This window comes from Chenopodium album, chromosome 23 (assembly GCF_948465745.1).
Source record: "Chenopodium album chromosome 23, dcCheAlbu1.1, whole genome shotgun sequence".
Lineage (NCBI taxonomy): Eukaryota > Viridiplantae > Streptophyta > Magnoliopsida > Caryophyllales > Amaranthaceae > Chenopodium > Chenopodium album.
In genome coordinates, this window is record NC_137856.1 from 4,628,472 (window position 1) to 4,653,036 (window position 24,565).

A 24,565-nucleotide genomic window follows, 5' to 3' on the forward strand; every position below is an offset into this window, starting at 1 on the left:
TGATTAAAAATTAAATAAAATTGGGAAAAAAAATTAAAAAATAGAGAAAGAATTGACGTGGAGAAGATTGCGTGAAGGTTTTTGTGGGGCCAAATCTGAAGTTATGGTTACGTGATTGCAATTGTCATGGTAATTGCAAGGAAATTTTGCGTCTAATCTCAACTATCATTGGTTGTTAGATGTATTTAAGGAGCAAATTATATAATTATAAATATTATGAATATATATATATTTTTTAATAGAAATATTATGAATATATAATTTTTTTTTTTTTTTTTTTGAGGGAAATATGAATATATAATGTTGGTTAGAAGTTAAGAGTAGATTTTTGTTTTTTTTGGGTAAATTAAAAGTAGAATTGTGTATTGGGTAACATATATATATGCAAACACATTCTTAATGGATTATATAGTGACAGAGTGACAAGATTATACCGTTGATATTTGATAAGGTCAAACACTGTTGATTGATAAGGTCAAACATTGTTGATTGATATTAGGGAGAATGATATTCCCTGTAAATGAATTTACTCATAACGCTATCTTCTATATTTAGGCCATATTATGCAAAACTTAACAATTGTGGGTAGTGCGATAACTTTTAGAATTAGGGCAGCGAATAGCTGCTAATAACAGAGTATTCCCTTTGTCCCTATTTTTATTGCCCCGTTACATATAATTGGGTAAAACTTCAAAAACTTGATTATAAATTCTCACTAATCAATAAAAGATAATATAGTCATGTAAGATTTTATTTGATTCATCTCATTCTAAATTTTACTACTCTCTCCGTTTTTAAATACTTGCTTTATTTTTCTAGACGCGGAGTTTAAGAAAAAATTAAAAAAAAAAAGGAATAAAATATGGATGTAGCGGGGTTAGTAGAAGAATAAAAAAATTGTAAAAAGCAAAAGCAGATCGAAAATGGAAAGTAGAACAAATTTTTAAAAACGGGGGGAGTATTATCAAGTTTTTATAATTTTTATGCATATATAAATAAAGTTATATACGTTGCAAGAAATGTCTAGGATACTATAATTTTTAGTCCCTTTTGGCTAAAATTTAGTCCTAAAGTGTTCACCACATTTGCTTTTTCCAACAACCATTGATATTAATTTTTTACCAAAATTTCCTTCAATTTGCAACAATATTTGTGCAAATTTAACTTTTCCATGTAAATTTTGCTTTTTTCATGTACTCTTATTACTTTCTTTTTCTACTTTTTTGCATAGCCAATGTAAATTTATCTTTCCAATGTATCTTTACTACTTCGGGTGCATTCTATTCACCTGATTTTTACTTATCTGAAATTATCTGATCTAATCTGAACTTATCTGATGCCCTTATTAGAACTTATTTTAGTTATAAATTAAACTTGGGTAGCCCTTATGAACCCTTATCACAACTTATCTGAACTCATTTTTCCTGAACTTATCTTATCTGAACTTATTAACCCTTATTTGAACTTATTTTTTCTGAAATAAGTGAAAATAAGGTGAACAGAACATTCTTATTCATGTTTATTAATTCCAGTAATAATTACTCATAAGGGACTATAAATAAGGGATAAAGGGAGTAAAATTTATAGTTTTAGATGTGTAAGAAATTTTAGTAGTAACAATGATGACTAAATACTAAAACTTATTAATAATACTACAAACTATAATAAGGTTGAATTGTCCAACTTCATAACATTTTCAAAAAAATATCGATGTGGATGTCTATATAAAAAGCAATATAAAAAGAATTCCATTGGTTTTTTTTTTAAAATTTTTTTTTTATTTTTTTTTAATAATAATTTTTTGATTTGTAGTTTGTTTTGTTTTTTTTTTTTTTTTTTGAAGTAATTTTGATTTGTAGTTTGTAAAATATCGTCAAATGATATGTTATTCAGTTCTAATTAATAAAAACATCATGTGCACAACTCTTGTGTACTGCATATGGCAACAAAGAAATGAAACAGTTTGGGACTTTGGAATGCTAGTCTTTAGGCTAGATTATGTAGTTAATATGATTTGTCTTGATGTATATGACAAGATTAGTAGCATAGTTACTTATAAAGTTAGAGCTAGAGAGTTAGCTTTGTCTCCGTGTAATTTTGATTTGTGATTATTAAAATTTGCCTTGTATTAAAAAAAACAAAAAACAAAAAACATAACAAAACATCTCTCTTTATTAATGACATTGACTAGGACAATGTTATATCTAATAACAAATTGGTATTTATTAGTAGCGTAATGTATTTTTTTATTAACAAATTGTTTATTTTTTTTAGTAACGTGATAATTTGGCGCCAATAAAGTTCATCCGCAATCAATTCCGCCTATGTCTTATAAATGACACCAGGAACCAATTTTTTCCCACTCACTTTCCCTCTCATCTTATTAACTAATGATGAGTTTACATTATTTCATTGGTGTTGTATGTGTTGCCCACATATAAGGGTTGTATGTGTATTACCTTTCTTTTTGTATAGTATAGGTTTATACCATGAAGTTAGTAATATTTTTTTCTTCTTCTTTTTTTTTTTTTAAGATTTTGGAGATTTTTATAAAATTATAGCACAAATGTTAATGCTCTAAAGAGGTTCAGCCGAAAATGGGAGAACTTCATTGCAAAAACGGAAAGAGCTTCTAGGGGCTTCAATGGAGGACAAGCCAACCCTTCCCTGTAAGGGTTAACCATGGCTGTCTCTTCTCCCTTTTTGGTTAGAGTTATAGTTCAATTGTCGGCCGTTGAAAAGATGGTTGGTGAAAGTGCTTATTCACAATCCAATTCTATGGAGAAGGAAAGCACAAAGTATTTTTTTTTAGGAAATCACAAAGTAGATGAGGATAAAGAAGACGGGGAAAGGAAGAATAAGGAAACATTTAAAAATTAATACGAAAAAAAATATTAAATGATTAATATAATTTCACTTATAAGAATATATTTTAAGGCGTTTCTAACAACGTCCACGTGTCACGTAAGCTCCCTCATTGCGCCACGTTAGTTCTCCACAAGATTTGAAGTTTTGTACTCGCAACTTCTAATTCTAGAAGTAAATGTGTTACCATCAAGTTATGTGATTTTTTATGTAATCTTTTAAATACAAAATATTAATATGTAATAAATGACAATATAAATAACAAATTTATTTATAAAAAAAATTAAATCATAAATTACAATGTATATTAATGATCAGTTAATTTCTTTTAATAATTTGGGATATCGTTCGGGCCCATAAACTAATTTACAATTACAAAGATGCCATTTATTTTAAAAAATTGTCATGTTCTTTAAAAAAAAAAAAAAAAATTGGCATGTTGAGAAACTTAGACTCTTAAAAAAAAAAAAAAAAAAAAAAAAGAAACTTAGACTCCATCTGTTGACTTTTTGAGTACAAGTTTTAAAACTAAAAAATCAATCAACAGTTCTTGTTTACTTTTGGCGCAACAATACTCACAAAGTCACTCTTGCAATTCCAAATTTCCAATGCTATGGAGTACAACAGAAGCCGTTGTAGTTAATCTGTATTCATCATTTTCAGACAACTGCTTCTACAATCTGCTGTTGTTTAATTCACCGATCCTCTTCGGTAATTTCAATTGCTAATTCGTCCCATTTTGAAGAATTTCCACTACATTTTGATTTTCATCATTCATATTTTTCTCAATTTGAGTAATATAACTTCGCGTTCACAAAATCTGTCACAGATTCTCAGTATTTTGAGCAATCTTCTTGTTTAATCGAGTGTTTGCTTCTCGGATTAGTGAATTGATCATAATTGCATTGTTCTTGATATTTTTTGTTATTAATTTATGTATTTATTTTTTATTTAATTTTTATTTTTTTAACTTAGGGTTATGAAAATAGGACAAATTGTCATTTTCGGCATCCTAAATCTGTTAATTTTTACTTTATTTTGAAGTATTACAATGATTATTGCTAATTTTCTCATATTTGTGAGGGTTTTAAAACTTTAAGTAATTCTGAAGAGCACAATGTGTATTGAGCCTGAGTGTGGATCTTGTCTCTTTGAAGGTTAACTTGATGCTTGATAAACTGCTACTTGACTGGACTACTCATGTCAACACCTGATCATACAGGTGTTAGCCGTCAAGTTGGATATTATACGAATTTGGTCCAAAATGGAGTGTCGAGTGTCTACACCTATATGGAGGTGTTGACATTGGTAATCGAGGGGAAGATAATGAAGATTCCAAGTATCAAAGAGGTCGTCTCTACTTTGGTGCGTTTGGAACAACATTAAACTGTGTATGCTTCTTCTTTCTTTTAAGTTTGTTTACAGTTCCTACTTCTTGATGAGTGAATTTAAGTTTATGGCTTGCTTATTAAAGTAATAGAGTTCAGTACAACCATTTGTCCCTCCTAGTGCACCCCTTGGTCAAAATTAATTTCCAGGACAAGCAGATGTTTGTGCTCGTATTTAGCTTATAATTTGTATCAGCATTCTGTTGAGCCTTATTGACTCACTGTCCAAGAAGTGCAGCATTTAAACAAACTGTCATCATCTCTTCCTATTAATAAACTGGCTAAGACACTCCCATGGTGACCATCCTAACACTGCTCTCTGTTTGTGAGAAGTCAATTTTACTTGACGTATTCTCTACTTTATCCTTTCAATTCTTATTAGAACTTTCCTTAATCAAGTAATTTCATTAGTACTGTTGTGAATCTTGTGATCTAGAACAAGATGACTACAATTTTGATTCATTACATGTTTAGATACAATGTTGAACTTGCATCTTATTACACGAAATTAACAATGTTAAATACAACGAAAAAACAGAACATGGACTGTGTGAAAATAGCACTACACAACTTGGGATATTGAGCTCTCTGGATTCAAAGCAAATTGAGTTTCTCGTAAAAATGGTCAATTTCTGAGTGAGAGATCGACAGATCATCATCTTGTGACGTGCATAATGAAAGAATCCATTTCTACACGAGAAGTACCACCTTCAGCAACTGATGCTCTGACAGCGTCACCCAGTTCTGCAGCCCTTTTTTGCATCTCCTTTCCATCTTCTGATTTCATTAATCTTCTCAATGCATTCTCTATTGTAGCTGCCATAACTAGGTCAGCACGGTGTGTCCAATCTCTCACCAGTGTACCTATTCTTAGCACCTCTGTCACCAAAATGGCATTCCTGGGTTGATCGGAATGCATGGGCCAAGCTGCCATTGGCACACCCATGCTGATGCTCTCCATGCATGAGTTCCACCCACAGTGACTCATGAAGCCACCTATAGATGGATGTGCTAGAATTTGTAGTTGGGGTGCCCAGTCTCTTACCACCATTCCCCTATTTTGCAGTTTCTCTTCATACCCTTCCGGTAGCATAGGATTTCTCACTTCACTTCTGGAAAATACATCAGCTGTATCAGCTCTTCTAAGTACCCATATGAACTTTTGTCCGCTTCTTTCCAAACCTAGCGCCAACTCCTTGATTTGCTCATCAGTCATCGAGGTTGTTGATCCAAAAGAGACATATATCACTGAACCTTCCTCTTGTTTGTTGAGCCATTGTAAGCATATATGCCTATCATTTTTGCTTTCCATTTCCACTGGATTCAAAGGGCCAACAGAAAAGCACTTCGTCTCTGAGTTTATTGAAAGCTTCTCCAATAGTTGGACATATCTACCTTCTATCAGCCTTGAGGTATTGTAAAGCGTTCCGGTCTCAAACCCCAAAAGTTGATGTTGTTTGACCAGGAAGTTGATAACCTTTGCCGTCAAGCATCCTTCATTTGAAGGAATGCATTTTGGGACATCAGATTCTAGCTGAAAAGGTTTTTGAGGTAATATTTCCCACATATTAAAGAACTTGGTAAAGGCAGAGATGGGAAGGAAGGCATATGATTCAGCATTTGGGATGACTCTTACATCTTGGATCACGGAAGTCATTAGAATATCAAAAATGACGATGATTCTCCTGAATTTTGTAGAGAGTTTTTGTAAGAGTTGGGAAATGGGCTGGCGGAGATGCATAGAAGCATCAAATAGTGGTTCAAGGTTTGTAGGGAAAAAGGTGGAGGGGTTGGGATTGGGATTGGGAGGGGGCGAGCTATAAGGAGGGATTTGGAAGTCATGGAAATGGATTTTACTTGAAGTTTCAGAGTCCCGACCATGGAGTCGGAGCTTCACTTGGTGGTTGTGGCTGGCAGATCCAGCATAATGAACTGGTAATCCATAGGAGGTTACGAGATGAGAGAGATGGAGGAGCTGGTTCAAATGGCCATGGGCTGGAAAGGGTACCATTACCACAGCCACTTGAGGGTGGTGTGCTTCATTTTGCTTGCCTAATTTACTGCAATTTTGATCTTCCATTTGGGGTCAATTTTTGAGGTTGAGTATAGGAAGAATTGTGATTTTATACTACTCTTGATAGATATAAAAAAACCTTTATTAAATTATGGTTACTTGTTGTACACACAAAGCAAATTTTGTTTAATGTTATTTAGCAGCAATTTGAATATTTGATGCTCCATCTTAGCTATTTTCAAGTATAGATAATAAAAAAATCTTACTGCTGTATCAATTCTTACCTCACTGATGTTGTCATGGTCCCTTGCAGTAAGATGCATTATATGATTGGATTCTATAAAATTTTAGTGGCTGATATGTTTTTTCTATGTTTGCAAGGCTGAAGTTGTCGTAGACTTCTCATTATTTTTTTTAAGTGTCAATCTTTGTATTCTTGTTTACTTGTTTAGTGCCATAGTATGCATACATGACCAAAGGGCATTAGTTGAGGGCCATTTTGCTTCAGGAACGTCTAAAGTTGTAGTTTATTCAAGTAGTTAGATTTATTTAATTAGGTTTACCTGAATTATTTATTCGCGACACATTTTATTTATATAAACACTAATTTTTTTTTTCTTATTTTAATTTTATTTTATTTTTATAAAAAATAAAAAAATAATTTCTTCTTAAAAAAAAAATAATTCTTCTTGTTTAGTTTTTTTAAAAAGTTAGGTTTGTACGTTGGAAAGTTTGAAACTATTATAACAACCTGCTTTCTGTTTACTCTTAATTCAAACTGTCAAGGTTGCTCGACTGACATATTCTCAACTTCCCTGGTGTGAGCCTTTTTGCATATTTTCTGATATTTCTCAGTCTAGTCATGATCTAAAGGCAGGTGACTATGCTTATAAGGTTTTAGTACATGGAGATTACATTTCCAAACACAATGCAGATCACAATAGTGTATTAGTAGGATTAAGGAACCATAGAGAAGCTAGTCGCTTGCGTATTAAGTTATTTTGAGCAACAGATTCATGTGAGTATGGACAAACAGAGTATCAGTTATATGTAAATGGTGAATTTGTGAAATTAGCATACGAAAGACTATAAATTGGACTCAAATCAATATCTTTTTTTTTTTTTTTGAAAATTTTGTCCTGCGTTCATATTTTTAATCATCTGGTGACATGATGACAGAATCTATTTCTAAGTGAGAAGTGTCTCCTTTGTTAACTAATGCTCGAATAGCTTCACATAGCTCTGCCCCCCTTTCCTCTATTCTCTCCATAATATTGAATTATTTGGATCAGATATTTAGTTTGGGCAGCCCTAAAATGTCTGCTGATATGTGATTTCTCTCCAGTTGCAGGTTGAAGTTGTCTTATGCCTTTCTTTCTGTTGTAGAAAAGTGCCTATTCTTGTATTCTAAGCTTATCATCATAGTAATTCATAGATGATCAAAAGACATTAGCTGAGGGCCACTTTGCTCCTGCACGTCTAAGTTGTTCCTGTTTCAAGAAGTATGTTCTGTTTAAATTAGGTTTAGTTTTTTTTTTTTTTTTTTTTAATTTTTTTTTTCCAACATATAAGAACGAATAAATAAAATTAAAAAATAGATCTTCTCATTTTCCTTTTCTTATTATTTATTTTGTCTAATCTTTATACTCTTTATGTTTCCTAATTTATACTCTCTCTGTCCCTAAATGTTTGCCCCAATTTCCTTTTTGGTTTGTCCCTATAAGTTTACCCTATACCATACATAATTATTTGGGACCACTTTACTCTTACACCAACTACTTTTGGTCCCTCCATTTTTTTCTCTCAACTCTTTCCAACCAAATATTAAAAAACTTCATCTTTATGGGATAAAACTAAGGGACGGAGGGAGTATTGTGCTTCCTTAATGCCTTCGTGTGTTCTAACTAGTAAAGTTTTACATGCTCAAAGGGAATTGGGACATTGCCAAGGAATGCTATACTATGCCACAAAAGTCAAGAAAAGGGTAAAGTCAGAAATGGGAAATAGACTGTAGGGTTCAGTAATTGTGGATAAACTTTACATTTTGGTCCACAGAAGCATATACATTGCTATTAATGACAATTATTTTCTGATGCATAGGCGAGAGATGTTGTAAGAGCTGAGAAACAGGCTTGCAAAGATGTATGGAAGCTCTGAAAAATGGATAAAAGTGCTCAGAAAAAGGGAAATAGCTTATAGCTGATTAATATCATTAATGGTGAGTCATTTAGTATTTCCCAATGTTGCACACAATTGTGATTATTGAAATAAGAACCATGGGAAAACTTAAGAATGCTTGGTACTATGATAAACTGATGCAAATAGTTTGATAACAGAGAAGCAGAACATGTGACTGTGAAAATAGTTTAAGACACTACACAACTGGATGTTGATCCTTCTAGACCCAAAGCAACTGACATTCTTGGTGAAAGGGCCACTTTTTAACAGAGAAATCTGCATATTATCACCTGGTGATATGACTAATGAAAGAATCCATTTCTACCCGAGAAGCACCACCCTCAGCAACTGATGCTCGGACAGCATCACCCAGTTTTGCAGCCCTTTTTTGCATCTCCTTCCCTTCCTCTGATGTCATCAATCTTCTCAATGCATTCTCTATAGTAGTTGACGTCACAAGGTCAGCACGGTGAGCCCAATCCCTCACCAGTATACCAATCTTTAGCACTTCTGTCACCAAAGTGGCATTCCTGGGTTGATCGGAATGCATGGGCCAAGCTGCCATTGGCACACCCATGCTGATGCTCTCCATGCATGAGTTCCACCCGCAGTGACTCATGAAACCACCTATGGATGGATGTGCTAGAATTTGCAGTTGGGGTGCCCAGTCTCTTACCACCATTCCCCTGTTTTTTAGTCTCTCCTCATACCCTTCCGGTAGCAGAGGATTTCTCGCTTCACTGCTGGAAAATACGTCAGTTGTATCGGCTCTTCTAAGTACCCATATAAACTTTTGTCCACTTCTTTCCAAGCCTAGCGCCAACTCTGTGATTTGCTCATCAGTCATCGAGGTGGTTGATCCAAAAGAGACGTATATCACTGAACCTGCCTCTTGTTTGTTTAGCCACTGTAGGCATATATGTCTATCATTTTTGCTTTCCTTAGACACTGGATTCAAAGGTCCAACAGAAAAGTGCTTTGTCTCAGGGTTTATTGATAGCCTCTCTAATAGTTGAACAAATCTACCTTCTATCAGCCTTGATGTGTTATATAGAATTCCTGCCTCAAAACCCAAAAGTTGTTGTTGGTTGACTATGAAATTAAAAACCTTCGGCGTCAAGCACCCTTCATTTGAAGGAATGCATTTTGGAACATCAAAATCTAGCTGAACAGGCTTTTCAGGTATTAATTCCCACATATTTAAGAACATGATAAAGGCAGAGACAGGAAAGAAGACATAGGATTCAGCATTTGGAATAAATTTTACATCTTGGATCACGGAAGTCATTAGACTATCAAAGATGATGATGATTCTCCTGAACTTTGCAGAGAGTTCTTGTAAGAGTTGGGAAATGGGTTGACGGAGATGTGTAGAAGCATCGAATAGTGGTTCAAGGTTAGTGGGGAAAAGGATAGAGGGGTCGGGATTGGGAGGTGGTGAACTATGAAGAGGAATTTGGAAGTCATGGAAATGGATCTTACTTAAGGTTTCAGAGTCCCGACCATGGAGTCGGAGCTTCACTTGCTGGTTGTGGCTGGCAGATCCAGCATAATGAACTGGTAATTCATAGGAGGTTACGAGGTGAGAGAGATGGAGGAGTTGGTTCAAATGGCCTTGGGCTGGAAAGGGTACCATCACCACAGCCACTTGAGGGTGTTTTACTTCATCTTGGTTGCCTGTTTTACTGCAATTTTGGTCTTCCATTTGGGGTCAAGTTTTGGGGTAGAGTACAGGGAGAATTATGATTTTTATACTACTCTTGATAAATAGAAAAAACTCTATTAAATTATGTTTACTTGTCGTGCGCACAAAGAAAAATTTGTTTAATGTTATTTTAGCAGGAACTTAATGCTGCCTCATTCTTACATCACCAGCTGCGTCATGGCCCCTATCTGTAAAATGCATGTTAAGATTGGATTTTATAACATTTTATTTGTGACTTTGTCTATTGATATGTGGTTTTTCTACATTGGCAGATTGAAGTTGTCTATTTTTAAAAAGTGCCAATCTTTGTATTCATGTTAATTGTCATAGTAAGTCATACATGACTAAAGAGGGTATTAGTTGAAGGCCATTTTGCTTCTTGCACATCTAAGTTGGAATTTTTTCAAGCAGCATGTTTGTTTGTTAGTAGGGTTAATTTTGTGAGTTCGAAGTTTGAAATTCTTATCACAACCTGCTTCTGTTGTTAAGAACTCTTAATTCAAGTTTGCTTTCTGATTTTTCTGAGTGTAGCCATGATCTAGAGGCCTAGAGGCAGGTGAATAAGCTTATAAGTTTTAGTGCATGGAAATTACAATGGCGAACACGGAAATCACTGTAGTAGGATTGAGGAACCATAGACAAGCTTAGTGCCTGCTTATTATGAAGCACATATTCATGTGAGTTTTCTGAACAAAAGATTCACTAACAGTAATGTTTAAACTGTAAAGTTTTGTAATTAAGATAAGATAGAGCATAATCTTGTTTTAGAGCCTTCTGAACTCAAGTCAATCTCTTATTCATTTTATTAATAACTTTGGCCCTGCATTACTCTTAACAGATTTTATTATCTGGTGACATGAGTAATGAAAGAATCCATCTCTAAGCGAGAAGTGCCTCCTTTGATAACTGATGCTCGAGTAGCTTCACCTAGCTTTGCTGCCCTTTTCCGCATCTCCTCTCCTTCTTCTGATGCCATCAATCTTCTTAAAGCTTTCTCTATATTAGTTGATGCCACCAGCTCAGCATGGTGTGCCCAATCCCTCACTTGAGTACCTATTCTTAGAACCTCTGTCACCAAAACAGCGTTCCTTGGTTGGTCGGAATGCATAGGCCATGCTGCCATTGGCACTCCCATGCTGATGCTCTCCATGCACGAGTTCCACCCACAGTGACTCATGAACCCACCTATAGATGGATGTGCTAGTATCTGTAACTGGGGTGCCCAGTCTCTTACCACAATTCCCTTTTGTTTCATTCTTTCTTCATACCCTTCGGGCAGCTGAGGCATTCTTACATCATCACTTGTAAAAGCATCTCCAGTATCAGCCTTTCTAAGCACCCATATAAACTTTTGCTCGCTTCTTTCCAATCCCAATGCCAACTCTGTGATCTGTTCATCTGTCATCGAGGTTGTAGATCCAAAAGAGATATATATCACCGAATCTTTCTCTTGTTTGTCTAGCCATTCGAGGCATATATGTGTATGCTTTTCATTTTTGTTTTCTGTTTCCACTGGATTTAAAGGTCCAACTGCAAAGTGTTTCATATCAGCTTTTCTTGGCAGCTTCATTAGTAATTCAATATATTCACCCTCTATCACCCTTGATGTGTTGTAAAGCCTTCCAGACTCGAACCCCAAATGATCTCGTTGATTGACTATAAAGCTTGTAACCCTCGGTGTTAAGCCCCCTTCCGTGGACTGAATGCCTTTTGGTACATTTGAATCTAATGTAAAAGGTTTCTGTGGCATTTTATCCCAAGAATTGAAGAAAGACGTAAAGGCAGAGATAGGAACAAATGCATAAGGTTCAGCATTTGGTATATCTTTCACATCTTGTACCACAGAAGCCATTAGGCAATCATGAATCACGATCACTCTCCTGAACTTTCTTGACAGTTGCTGTAGGAGTAGGGAAACAGGTTCACGGAGATGCTCAGAAGCATCAAAAAGCGGTAGAAGGTGTGTAGGGAAATGGACAGTAAGGTCAGGTTTTGGAGAAGGGGAGCTGTAAGGAGGGAGATTGAAGTCATGGAAATGGATTTTACTCAAACTTTCCGCATCCCAGCCATGGAGACGGAGTTTGGCTTGGCGATTGTGGACCGAGGATCCAGCATAGTGGACAGGTAATCCGTAAGAAGTAATGAGATTTGAGAGGTGCAGGAGTTGATTAAGGTGGCCTTGTGCCGGAAATGGCACCATCAGAACTGCTACTTGGGACTCTTTATAGCAAGTCTGGCCTTCCATTGTTAGTTGGGGTGGGAACTTGGCAGGGAGGTATGTAGATAAGTAGATTTATATTGTTGAAGATGAGTATGACTTTTTGACCACTAAATTATAACTACTATGTATTATTGCTACTTTGGATGCAGATTACGAGTATAAATAATTACAAATGTGTTATATCGGCTATGATAAATTCAACTAACTCCGTAATTAAGTTGTATCAATTTAATTCAGATTAGATTAGACTATATCAGAATTTTTTTATTAATGTTTAATTTTCATTAAATATCTTTATTTTTTTTTAATTTAAAAAATTATGAAAATTGCATACTTGAAAAGTTAATATTAATATGAATCTATTGACATCTCATTTGCTATTTTCAATCTTAAAGAAATTAAATTACTACGTAGATAAAAAAAAAAAGATCATAATAATAATCGTAATTGAACATTAGTACTCCGTAATTCCGTATAGTATCTGCTGTAAAGAAGGCCTTAAGATCAGGCTTACTGTCTAAAGTGTCGGCCATGCATTACTGCCTTACTGAGTTACTGCGTGATTATTGTGGAATATACCCGTGTTCAATTCTTGTCTTTACTAAGTGAAATCTGCTTGCTCAAATCTGTCTGTGTCCTCCTTCCTAAACTATGTTTTATTTGTTTTATCATGCCATGAACAATAGGCTAGACTTGAACACAACTAAACTGCGGTGTATGTGATAAAGAGAGAGATAGATTATGCTCAATTAAAATAGTGTTGCAATAATTTTATGGCTTCTCAAACAAGAATATATCGCAATTAATAAAGAATAGGAAAAAGTATATTCTCACCAAAATGACTTAAATTTAATAATTGCCTTCCTTTATGCTTTTTTGAAATGCATATTAAATGTTTTCCTATTACTAACTCGTGCTAAGATTTTCACACCCCTTTTGTGATTAGGGTCTCACTTTTTCTAATCACCTAATATCTCCATTATATTGACCATATTTATTTTACAATCTGTACACTTTATTTTATTTTATATTTAAACTATTTTTTCCCATATTTTTTCAGCTTTTGTATGTCACAGTTTTTGTATAGTATGCATGCCAATACTAACAAGAAGGCATATATTGCGCTCAGTCACTCAGTCCATGTATGTTAAGTTTATGAACATTACTAGTTGAACTAACAATGTCTACCACCTATGATTTCTTAACATTGAATACCCATCTCAAGTAAGTTTGGTTCTAGACCGACAAGCTTCACAGTCGACCTCCAAGATAGTGAATTTTTTTACAGAATTTTGCTAATATAGTCCTTTACAATCTTATAGGTTGTTTGGCTCGAATACCAAGAATCATGTTGATTCAAGCGATGCTAAGGCTAGATCGCATGCACTGCCATACAGCCAGAACAGAGGTAATAAATCAGTATATGCTAACTCATCTATAATTTTTTTTCCCAGCAATCAATTTTGCTCATATGTGTTGCAGAATGGCCTTGTGTTGACTGTTGTAAGAAGTCAAAATTGCTTGTTAGGCCTTGTTACAGCTTTCGTGAATTAGGTTATTTTAAGAGTTTATTAGTTATATAAAGCAAGTTTTGATAGAGGAAGAAGAAAATGTTGAACATGGAGTAATACATGATTACGAATATGCTTGTAGGACCTTGGAAAATTATAGGTTTGCTTATTATTATGAACATAAGTTGATAACTCATTAAAATGTATGGTAATTGGTAAGTGTTGTGAATTTTGAAGTAATGATAAGATATACAAGTAGCATACTTTATGTAAAGCCTTCGGAACTTAACTGACTATGCTACGCTGTAAAATTGTACGGTTCTTATAGATTATTTTCATCTGGTGATTAAGAGGTTTGGGACTTGCCCGGAGGACTAGGCAAGGATGTAGATCTTTATTCATTTGAAAAAGAATTGACATGTTCATAAACTTGTAATTTGTCAATAAGTAGCCATTTGCACTTGTACCAATTATACACCACGAGAATTATATCCTTATATGTGTCTATGTTGACTTCGGTTATATATATTTTTCAAAAATAGTTCCTCTTTGTAGAGTTAATAGTCTCATTGTCCCATTTCTTATAATTAAAGATGTTACGTTTTTCTTATAATTTAAATCGCTAGTTGTGACTTGTGAGGTCCAGGGACATTTGTTTGGAGTGTAACAATACTGGAAAAAAAAAAAAAAAACAATATTGAAAAAAGAAAATGTCCTATGGAAACAAGGCTGGTACAAGGTAGAACTATCTAGAGATATGGGAAATGAAAGCATCCCTTTCTAAACTGGTAGCACCACCTTCAGCAACTGATCCTCTCACATCTTCTCCCACATTTGCAGCTCTCATCTTTATCTCCTTTCCTTCTTGTGATGCCACCAATGTCTTAATTGCATTCTCTATCGTAGTTGATTTTACAATCTCACCGCGGTGTTCCCAATCTCTCACCAATACACCAATTCTAAGCACATTGCTAATCAAAAACGCATTCTTTGGTTGATCAGAATGCATAGGCCAGGCTAAAATTGGCACACCCATACTTATACTTTCCATACAAGAATTCCATCCACAGTGACTCATGAACCCGCCAACTGATGTATGAGCCAAGATTTCTAGCTGTGGTGCCCAATCTCTTACTATTATTCCCCTGTCTTTTACTCTTTCTTCATAATCTGCAAGAAGTTGAGGCTTGTTTACTTTATCAGCTTCTGCAAAAATGTCGTTTGGATCCGCTCTTCTAAGAACCCATATAAACTTCTCTCCGCATCTTTCCAACCCGTTTGCCAACTCTTGGATCTGATCATCTGTCAGTGATGTTGTCGACCCAAAAGACACGTATATCACTGAATCCTTCTCTTGTTTGTCTAGCCAATGAAGGCATTGGTGTCTATTTTTCATGCTTTCACTTTTGATATTCACGGGGTTAAAAGGTCCTAAGGCAAAGTGATTTATTTGTGATTTTGCTGTAAATAACCTTTCCAACAGCTGAACATATCTACCCTCTATAACTCTTGAGGTGTTATAAATCCACCCTGACTCAAACCCAAGAAATTTCACTTGATTCATAGCAAACTCTGTCATATCTTGTGTACTGCACCCATCTTCAGGGGGGATACCTTCTAGGATATCTTTTGAATCCAACTGAAATGGCTTCTCTTTCTCGGGTATACTTCTCCATGGCTTTATGAAATTGTAAAACGCGGAGATAGGAATAAAGTTGTATGTTTCACCATTCGGAATGAGCTTTACATCTTGGACAACATAAGCCATTAGAATGTCATGAATGACTATGACTCGGTTAAACTTTCCCGAGAGTTGCTGCAAGAGATCAGACACTGGTTGACGAAGATGCATGGAAGCCTCGAAAAGGGGCAGGAGATGTTGGGGGAAAGGAACTGAGATGTCAGCATTTGGAGGAGGTGAGTTATAAGGAGGGAGTTCAAAATCATGGAACTGAATTTTCGTTAAGCCTTCTGAGTCCCACCCTTTAAGTCTGAGCTTCACTTGACGGTTGTGGGAGGCGGAGCCGGCATAATGAACCGGTATACCGTAGGCAGCAATGAGATGAGAAAGGTGGAGAAGTTGGTTGAGATGACCTTGTGCGGGTAGTGGTACCATTACCACTGCTACTTTACTCTTTAAGTTGTTTATTGTCATTTTGGTCTAATTTTTTTCTTGTGATGAAGTTATTGATGCTATACATATATACAGACAATACAATAATACAAGCATTTGTCTTTATGTTTGTCTTATGACCTCACTAAATGCGTCATTTGCAATGCTAGTGATCATTTAGACAATCTCTTGATCTAACAAATTAAAACATGCCAGAAGTTTTAATTGTGTAGACGTGCAAGCACTTGCTCCTGTCATTTGTGGCCCGGATTCGGACGGTGTATATCATTGCTAGACATTGCCGGCTTGTATGTTTGTCTTACACCTCTAGTTGATAGGACTTAGAGATTGGGACAAAGGACAATTAAGTTAGAGTGTTTATTACGGAGTATATATATTGTTGAATGACGAGTTATTGAATGTTGGATAGATGGCTGAGTCACCATGTATCTTAAGTTTGGTTACACTCAATTCCAAATTACCAATTACTTGAACTATAGAACTATTTTAGATTATTTTTCCTCTGTAAGTTTAATACTCCAACATATACTCGTATGTTTTTAGAAGATTTCAAAAATATTGAAAGATACCGATTCAAAGAAATCAAATGTTTCATGGTTCAAATTCCAAAAATATCCTTGTCTATATATGTTGCAACAATTTGGATTAATTTGGTAATTTTGCCTTTCTGCTTTTTTTTTTTCTTTCTTTAATTATTATTTTTCTTTAGTACTAAAAAATTTGAGTATTTCACCATGTAGAAATATTTAAAGAATGCTAACTAGCTTTTTTTTTTTTTTGTTTTTTTTTTTTTTTTGTTTAAGGATTGAGGTGATACTTAAAGCCCGAGATTAAATTTTGTCTACATCACTATTCTTTGGGAGTCTTTCTAGGGTAAATACCAAACCACATCAAATTAGAAATTCTTATAAGTTTTTTTATATTTTTATTTTTTAAAAAGTTAATTAATTAATTAAATAATTTTTGGCATGGAGATTAGAGAATTGTTTAGAGAAAGGAAAAAAATAAAATGTGCCAACTTCAAAAGAAAGGTAATAATAAAGACGTGAGTAACTGAGCACCTTCCAAATCTATACACTATCAGTATTCTTAACTTCTTAAGTAGTCAAGTTCCACTACTGCATAGAATCTCCCTATAGTTTACAGGTAAATACTGACTAAGTGATCATATTGTCGAGACTTTTACGAATTAGTATGAGTGGCTAATAATATACTTCCTCCGTTCTGTTAATATTGCAACAATGGACTTTTTGCACTATTCATCATTCTTGTTTGACCATATAATATGATTTATACGTTAAGCAAAATATAGTCATGTGGGATATTGTTGGATTCGTCTCATAAAATACTTTCACAATATCAACTTTTTATAATTTTTACTCTTACACAATTATATTTATTTAGCATATAAAATGTGTATTGGGATGCGTAATTTTCTCCTTGTTGCAATATTAATAGAACTGAGGAAGTAGTAAATTTTTATAGAATTTTGCTGATATAGTCCCTTTTTTTTTAACAAATAAGATGCACGCCCCCTCCTATCACAGGAGGGGGGATGAGGTTCAAACCCCCTTTACACAGGGGGAGATCCCTCCATCTCCTAGATCCTCTGCTAATATAGTCCCTTACAATCTTACAGGTTGTTTGGCTCGAATACCAAATATTATGTGGATGCAAGAGATGCTAAGGCTAGATGATCGCGTACACTGCCAAACAGCCAGAGCAGAGGTGCTAATACATACCATTCAATTATTTCACTCTATAAGTTTTCTTTTTTCTTTTTTTTTTCTTTTTTTCCAGAAGTCAAGATTGCTCATATGTGTTGTCGCAGAAAGTTTCCTGGATCTTGTTACAACAATTTCACTATTGTCAGCTGTATGGCCTTGTGCTCAGGTACTGCTTATTACCTGTTTATTGTTGTACAGTCAAAATTGTTTGTTAGGCCTTGTTACATCTTTCGTGAATTAGATTATTCTGTTAACTTTATTAGTAATATAAAGCGAGTTTACAGTTGCAATTAAATTCTAATAGATGGAAGAAACAATGTTGAAACGGAGTAATACAGGACCACAAATGTACTCGTAGAAGTGGTAGAACCTTGAAAATTTATAGGTCTGCTTATTATTATGAACATAAGCTGATAACACATTAACACGTACGGTAATTGGAAGTGTAGTGAATTTTCTCAATTTGAAGTTATGATAAGATATTAAGATACACGTAGTAACATATTTTCTGTATAGCATTCTGAACTCAAGTAGACCGACTTGTTTTGTAAAATTGTGCGGTTCTTATAGATTATTGTCATCTGGTGATATGAAATTGGGAGGTTTGGGACTTGCCTGTAGGAAAAGGCAGGATAAAGATTTTAATACAGTTGAAATGATTAGACATGTTTTATAACCTTGTAACTTGTCAGTTAGTAGCCATTTCACTACCAATTACTCGTATACACCACGAGAAGTATATCTTTATCTGTGTGACTCTGTCCATGTTGACTTCGGTTATATATATTTTTCAAAATAGTTTCTCTTTGTAGAATTCATAGTCTCCCATTCCTTATTATTAAAGATGTCACATGTTTATTTAACATGACACAGAATAGCTAGTTGTGAGGTCCTGGAACATCCTTACAACAATTTGTTTAAACCATTTATTTGGAATGTAACAATATTTGGAAAAGAAAGACAATACAGAATTGAAAAAAGAAAATGTGCAACGGAAATAAGGCTACTATAAGGTAGAACTATCTAGAGATATGGGAAATGAAAGCATCCCTTTCTAAACTGGTAGCACCACCTTTAGCAACTGATTTTTTCACAGCTTCTCCTACATTTGCAGCTCTCATCTTTATCTCCTTTCCTTCTTGTGATGCCATCAATTTCTTCACTGCATTTTTTATTGTAATTGATTTTACAATCTCACCGCGGTGTTCCCAATCTCTCACCAATACACCAATTCTAAGCACATTGCTAATCAAAAACGCATTCTTTGGTTGATCAGAATGCATAGGCCAGGCTAAAATCGGCACACCCATACTTATACTTTCCATACAAGAATTCCATCCACAATGACTCATGAACCCGCCAACTGATGGATGAGCCAAGATTTCTAGCTGTGGTGCCCAATCTCTTATTATTATTCCCCTGTCTTTTACTCTTTCTTCATAATCTGCATGAAGTTGAGGCTTTTTTACTTTATCAGCTTCTGCAAAAATGTCGTTTGGATCCGCTCTTCTAAGCACCCATATAAACTTCTCTCCACATCTTTCCAACCCGTTAGCCAACTCTATGATCTGATCATCTGTCAGTGATGTTGTCGACCCAAAAGAAACGTATATCACTGAATCCTTCTCTTGTTTGTCTAGCCAATTAAGGCATTGGTGTCTATTTTTCCTGCTTTCGCTTTTGATATTCACCGGGTTAAAAGGTCCTAAGGCAAAGTGATTTGTTTGTGATTTTGTTGTAGATAAACTCTCCAATAGCTGAACATATCTACCTTCTATAACTCTTGAGGTGTTATAAATGCACCCTGATTCAAACCCGAGAAATTTCATTTGATTGAGAGAAAACTCTGTCATATCTTGTGTACTACACCCATCTTCAGGGGGGATACCTTCTAGGATATCTTTTGAATCCAACTGAAATGGTTTCTCTTTTTCGGGTATACTTCTCCATGCATGTAAGAAAATTAGAAACGCAGAGGTAGGAATAAAGCTGTATGTTTCACCATTTGGAATGAGCTTTACGTCTTGGACAACATAAGCCATAAGAAGGTCATGAATGACTATTACTCGGTTAAACTTTCCCGAGAGTTGCTGCAAGAGATCAGACACTGGTTGACGAAGATGCATGGAAGCCTCGAAAAGGGGTAGGAGATGTTGGGGGAAAGAGATGAGGTCGATATTGGGAGGAGGTGAGTCATAAGGAGGTAATTCAAAATCATGGAACTGAATTTTTGTTAAGCTTTCTGAGTCCCACCCGTGAAGTCGAAGCTTCACTTGACGGTTGTGGGAGGCGGAGCCGGCATAATGGACCGGTATACCGTAGGCGGCAATGAGATGAGAGAGGTGGAGAAGTTGGTTGAGATGGCCTTGTGCGGGTAGTGGTACAATTACCACTGCTACTTTACTCTTAAGGGTGTTGTTTATCGACATTTTGGTCTTTATTTTTTCTTTTGATGAAGTTATTGGTGTTATTATATATATATATATATATATATATATATATACATAAAGATAATAGTCATAATACAGTAATACTAGCATCATTTTTACAAAGAAACTTAAGTAATTTGTTTTTATGTTTTTCTTATGACCTCACTAATTGCGTCATTTGAAATGCTTGTGATCATTCAGACAATCTCTAACAAAATCAAACATGCCAGAATTTTGCTTTAACGCAGAAGTTTCAATAGCGTAAATGTGCAAGCACTTGCTCCTGTCATTTGTGGCCGGTCGGATGGTGTATGTCACCACTAGTTGATACTTCCAGTCAAAAAAAAAAAAAAAAAAAAAAAAGTAGTTGATACTTGATAGGACTTGGACATTGGGACAAAGAATTTGGCTAGTTCTGATGAATTATAATGGGAGGTTTAAGTTAGAGTGTTTGTTACGGAGTATATTGTTGAATGATGAGTTGCTAAATGCCGTATAGAGGGCTAAGTCACCGTGCATCTTAAGTCTGGTTATCTCAATATACCAATTGCTAAAAATAATAGGATTGATTAAACATTGCAGTTGTTTTACTTGAACTATAGAACTATATTAGATTTTTTTTTTTAATACTGCAACATATACTCGTATATTTTTAGGCAAATCAAAATATTGAAACATTCCCATTTAAAGAAATCAAATGTTTAATGCTGCAAATTCCAAATATATCCTTGTTTATATATGTTGCTTTTGTTAATGTTTGCAATAATTTGGATTCATTTGGTAATTTTGCCTTTCTGCCTTTTCTTTTATTTTTTTTTTTGCTGCTAAAAAATTTGAGCATTTCGCCATGTTGCAATATTAAAAGAATGCTAACTAGTTTTTATTTTATTTTATTTTATTTTATTTATTTTATTATTATTTTTTTTATTTATATTTTTTTTTCTTTGGGTTAAAGCACTGAGGTGATACTTAAAAGTTAAAACATGACATTAAATTTCTTCTATATCAGTAACATCACTGTTCTTTGGAAGTCTCCCTGTACCAAAAAAAAAGAAGGGATCAGACAACCACATCAAATTAGCAATAATTATTATAAGTCTTTTTTTCATTTAATTAATTAGTTTATTTTCGGCCTTAAGATTAGGAAGGTTCTATGTAGTTGTGAAACTAGACTAGTTTGATATTAATCGGTTGAAACTTGTCTAGCCAACAGCTCATGTTAATCAATTTTGAAACTTGTGTAATAAACCAAGCTTACATACAAGCATATATATACTTGATTATCTGACTCGAACTTATGACCTCAAGGTTACAAAGCGATCAACCCAAGGCCACCATCTCTACTAACAACAAACAATGAAACAATCAAGCATGGGGACTTACTGCTGAAACAATGGTTCGTTATTTGATTTTGGAATAAAAAAAAGTCTCGTACGTACAACTTTTGGCTACAAAGCGGTTAAGGAAATAAGGGGTACAATTGTGACAAGCTTTTTGTTATTGTTTACAAATAAAAATATTCCGTGACAATGCATTGAAGTTTGTAACTTAGCTTTCTTAGTTTCCAGATTATTCAAAGACACTAGAAAATTCTTCTGAAATTGTTGTATCCCCTCCATTTGTTTAGTCTAGTCTTTTGTATTTAATTTTCTTTTTTGGCATTACAACACTTCTTTCTTTCTAGACGATTTGAATAGTTGGTCAAAGATTAATTAACTAGCGATATTTAAAATATGGAGTATATTTTAAATCGTATAATAATCATTGTCATATGTGACTTTCTTTCATGTATCAAAATAAATTTGATCTTTGCTATTGATCATGATAGGTGAAAATAAATTAGTCAAGTGGTCTAATTAGCTAGAGATATTTGGTAAAACCCAAAAGACAATTCCAGCTTAGGAACCAACCCACCCGCCTAATTTTTTGACTCATGATTGTTAAAATGTTTAGACAATAGAATAATCAAGATCAAGACGAATTTCTCTATGGACACATGAAATCTACATCGATTTATTTTATACTCGTACTCTCTTTGTTTCACCCTATTTAACTTGAAATACTTTTATGAAAATATGACAATCTTAATAGGACATACAAATTTTTTTATTTTATTTTATATTTTTTTTTTTGGGCATCTACTACTAATGGAGTATATTTACTAAACAAATCCAAAGCTTGATAAACATTTAACAGCAACCACATCTATGATCTATGTACATACTTGAAAATATGATGTGGAGCAAAAACATGATAACCATCAACCATTTCCTACAATTACCTACATCATTAATTAGTTGTTACTTGTTCATGTTTTTGACAATTTTTAAGCAATTATCTAAAAAATACACATATTTGTTGGAATATATGAATGTTTTATTACTTGTCACTAATCACATTATGATATATGTTTAAATGCCAAATTGCTAATATGAATAAATTAACATACACAAAATATATTGTGCACGAAAAAAGTAGAAGATATATCTATTCCTCGCACAGTCGTACTAATACCCTCTCAAAGTACATGTGCTGATATGCATTCTAACGATCCAACAACGTTGAAGATCTGAATAGCTTAAAGGTCAACATGGTGCGTTTATTGGAAAACAAGGGAGTATGCAGTCAAGTTTCACATAAATGTAAAATTCACACTACACACAAAATAATGTAACTAGTATAGATTGTAACCAAATCTAAAATAAATGGAATCAAGCCGATTGATTAATACCATTAATTTTTTATAATAATTATTATTATTGTTATTTTGATCTAGCAATTTTCAAAGGTTACACTAAATAAGGGAAAAAAAAAAAAAAAAGTCAAACCCAATCCAAGTGATACTATTTTAAAAAAAACAACTGAAAGGTAGCATTATCTAGAGATATGAGCAATGAAAGCATCTCTTTCTAAACTAGAAACACCACCTTTATCAACTGATCTTCTAACATCATCACCTAATTTTGCAGCTCTATTCCTTATCTCTTTTCCTTCTTGTGATGCCATCAATGCTTTCACCACATCCTCTATCGTACTTGACTTTACGATCTCACCGCGATGTTCCCAATCTCTCACCATTACACCAGACCTTAAAACATTGCTAACCAAAAACGCGTTCTTTGGTTGATCAGAATGCATAGGCCATGCTAGAATTGGCACACCCATACTTATACTTTCCATACACGAATTCCACCCGCAATGACTCATGAACCCGCCAACTGATGGATGAGCCAAGATTTCTAGCTGCGGCGCCCAATCTTTCACTACTATTCCTCTATCTTTTACTCTTTCTTCATAACTTGTAGGAAGTTGAGGCTTTTTCTCTTCCCCAGCTTCTGCAAAAACGTTGTTCGAATCTGCTTTTCGGAGCACCCAAAGAAACTTCTCCCCGCATCTTTCCAACCCGTTTGCCAACTCTTCGATCTGATCATCTGTCAACGATGTTGTTGACCCAAAAGAGACGTATATCACCGAACCCTTCTCTTGTTCGTCTAGCCATTTAAGGCAACGATGTCTATTTTCACCACTTTCGCTTTTGATAACAACCGGATGAAAAGGTCCTAAGGCAAAGTATTTTATATGTGGTGTTGTTAGAGATAGCCTCTCCAATAATTGAACATATGTACCATCTATAACTCTTGAGGTGTTGTAGATCCAACCTGACTCGAACCCGAGTAGTTTTACTTGATTCAGAGCAAACTCCGTCATAGCTTGAGTATGACACCCATCTATACCCGGGATACCTTCAAGGACATCATTTGAATCCAACTCAAATGGCCTGTCTTTCTCGGGTATGCTACTCCATGCATCGGCGAAAAAGGTGAACGCGGATGTAGGAATGAAGTTATACGTTTCACCATTCGAAATGAGATTAACATCTTGGACAACATAAGCCATGAGAATGTCATGGATGACTACGACTCGGTTATACTTGACCGAGAGTTGTTGCAAGAGGTTTGACACGGGTTGTCGAAGATGCACGGAAGCCTCTAGTAGGGGTTGGAAGTGTTGTGGGAAAGGGACTAACAGGTCGGCATTTGGAGGAGGTGAATCATAAGGAGGAAGTTCGAAATCATGGAAGTGGATTTTTGTTAAGTTTTGTGAGTCCCAACCATTGAGACGGAGCTTAGCTTGGTGGTTATGGATGGAGGAGCCGGCGTAATGGACCGGGATTCCGTAGGAGGTGATGAGGTGGGAGAGGTGGAGGAGTTGGTTGAGATGGCCTTGGATGGGAAGAGGTACCATCACTACTACCACTTGAGGATTTTGGTTATTCATTTTGAGTCACTTTGTTTTCTTGGGGTTGGTTGAGCCTTGTTATAATTTATAATTTGTTGAAACTTGCAGTGCGCACAAAGAAATATAAGTTGACTAAGTACGTATGAGTCAAAAA

At 34.8% G+C, this 24,565-nt stretch overlaps 6 protein-coding genes and 2 long non-coding RNA genes across 8 annotated transcripts; 2 read left to right on the forward strand and 6 right to left on the reverse strand.

Annotated features, from left to right (window-relative positions):
* Positions 1-3,442: 3,442 nt before the first annotated feature.
* On the forward strand, positions 3,443-7,749 carry LOC145606724 (uncharacterized). Its single transcript, XR_014105419.1, has 3 exons — positions 3,443-3,576; positions 4,088-4,256; positions 7,619-7,749. It is a non-coding gene; the product is annotated as an uncharacterized LOC145606724 (long non-coding RNA).
* Positions 4,909-6,333, reverse strand: LOC145609465 (zeatin O-glucosyltransferase-like). Its single transcript, XM_081664946.1, has one exon. It carries the CDS (start codon positions 6,331-6,333, stop codon positions 4,909-4,911), a length of 1,425 nt encoding a protein of 474 aa, XP_081521072.1.
* Positions 7,750-8,568: 819 nt separating the features above from the next.
* LOC145609182 (zeatin O-glucosyltransferase-like) lies at positions 8,569-10,177 on the reverse strand. Its single transcript, XM_081664730.1, has one exon. The coding sequence runs from the start codon at positions 10,148-10,150 to the stop codon at positions 8,732-8,734; it is 1,419 nt and encodes a 472-aa protein (XP_081520856.1). The 5' UTR covers positions 10,151-10,177; the 3' UTR covers positions 8,569-8,731.
* Positions 10,178-10,760: 583 nt separating this feature from the next.
* On the reverse strand, positions 10,761-12,448 carry LOC145609029 (zeatin O-xylosyltransferase-like). Its single transcript, XM_081664601.1, has one exon. It carries the CDS (start codon positions 12,393-12,395, stop codon positions 10,995-10,997), a length of 1,401 nt encoding a protein of 466 aa, XP_081520727.1. The 5' UTR covers positions 12,396-12,448; the 3' UTR covers positions 10,761-10,994.
* Positions 12,449-14,579: 2,131 nt separating this feature from the next.
* LOC145608800 (zeatin O-xylosyltransferase-like) lies at positions 14,580-16,075 on the reverse strand. Its single transcript, XM_081664396.1, has one exon. It carries the CDS (start codon positions 16,035-16,037, stop codon positions 14,628-14,630), a length of 1,410 nt encoding a protein of 469 aa, XP_081520522.1. The 5' UTR covers positions 16,038-16,075; the 3' UTR covers positions 14,580-14,627.
* A 1,489-nt stretch (positions 16,076-17,564) lies between these two features.
* On the forward strand, positions 17,565-21,884 carry LOC145607981 (uncharacterized). The gene is made up of 3 exons (XR_014105681.1): positions 17,565-17,744; positions 17,848-17,909; positions 21,481-21,884. It is a non-coding gene; the product is annotated as an uncharacterized LOC145607981 (long non-coding RNA).
* On the reverse strand, positions 18,674-20,188 carry LOC145607979 (zeatin O-xylosyltransferase-like). Its single transcript, XM_081663582.1, has one exon. It carries the CDS (start codon positions 20,170-20,172, stop codon positions 18,763-18,765), a length of 1,410 nt encoding a protein of 469 aa, XP_081519708.1. The 5' UTR covers positions 20,173-20,188; the 3' UTR covers positions 18,674-18,762.
* A 940-nt stretch (positions 21,885-22,824) lies between the features above and the next one.
* On the reverse strand, positions 22,825-24,473 carry LOC145609160 (zeatin O-xylosyltransferase-like). The gene has a single exon (XM_081664708.1). It carries the CDS (start codon positions 24,448-24,450, stop codon positions 23,047-23,049), a length of 1,404 nt encoding a protein of 467 aa, XP_081520834.1. The 5' UTR covers positions 24,451-24,473; the 3' UTR covers positions 22,825-23,046.
* Positions 24,474-24,565: the final 92 nt, after the last annotated feature.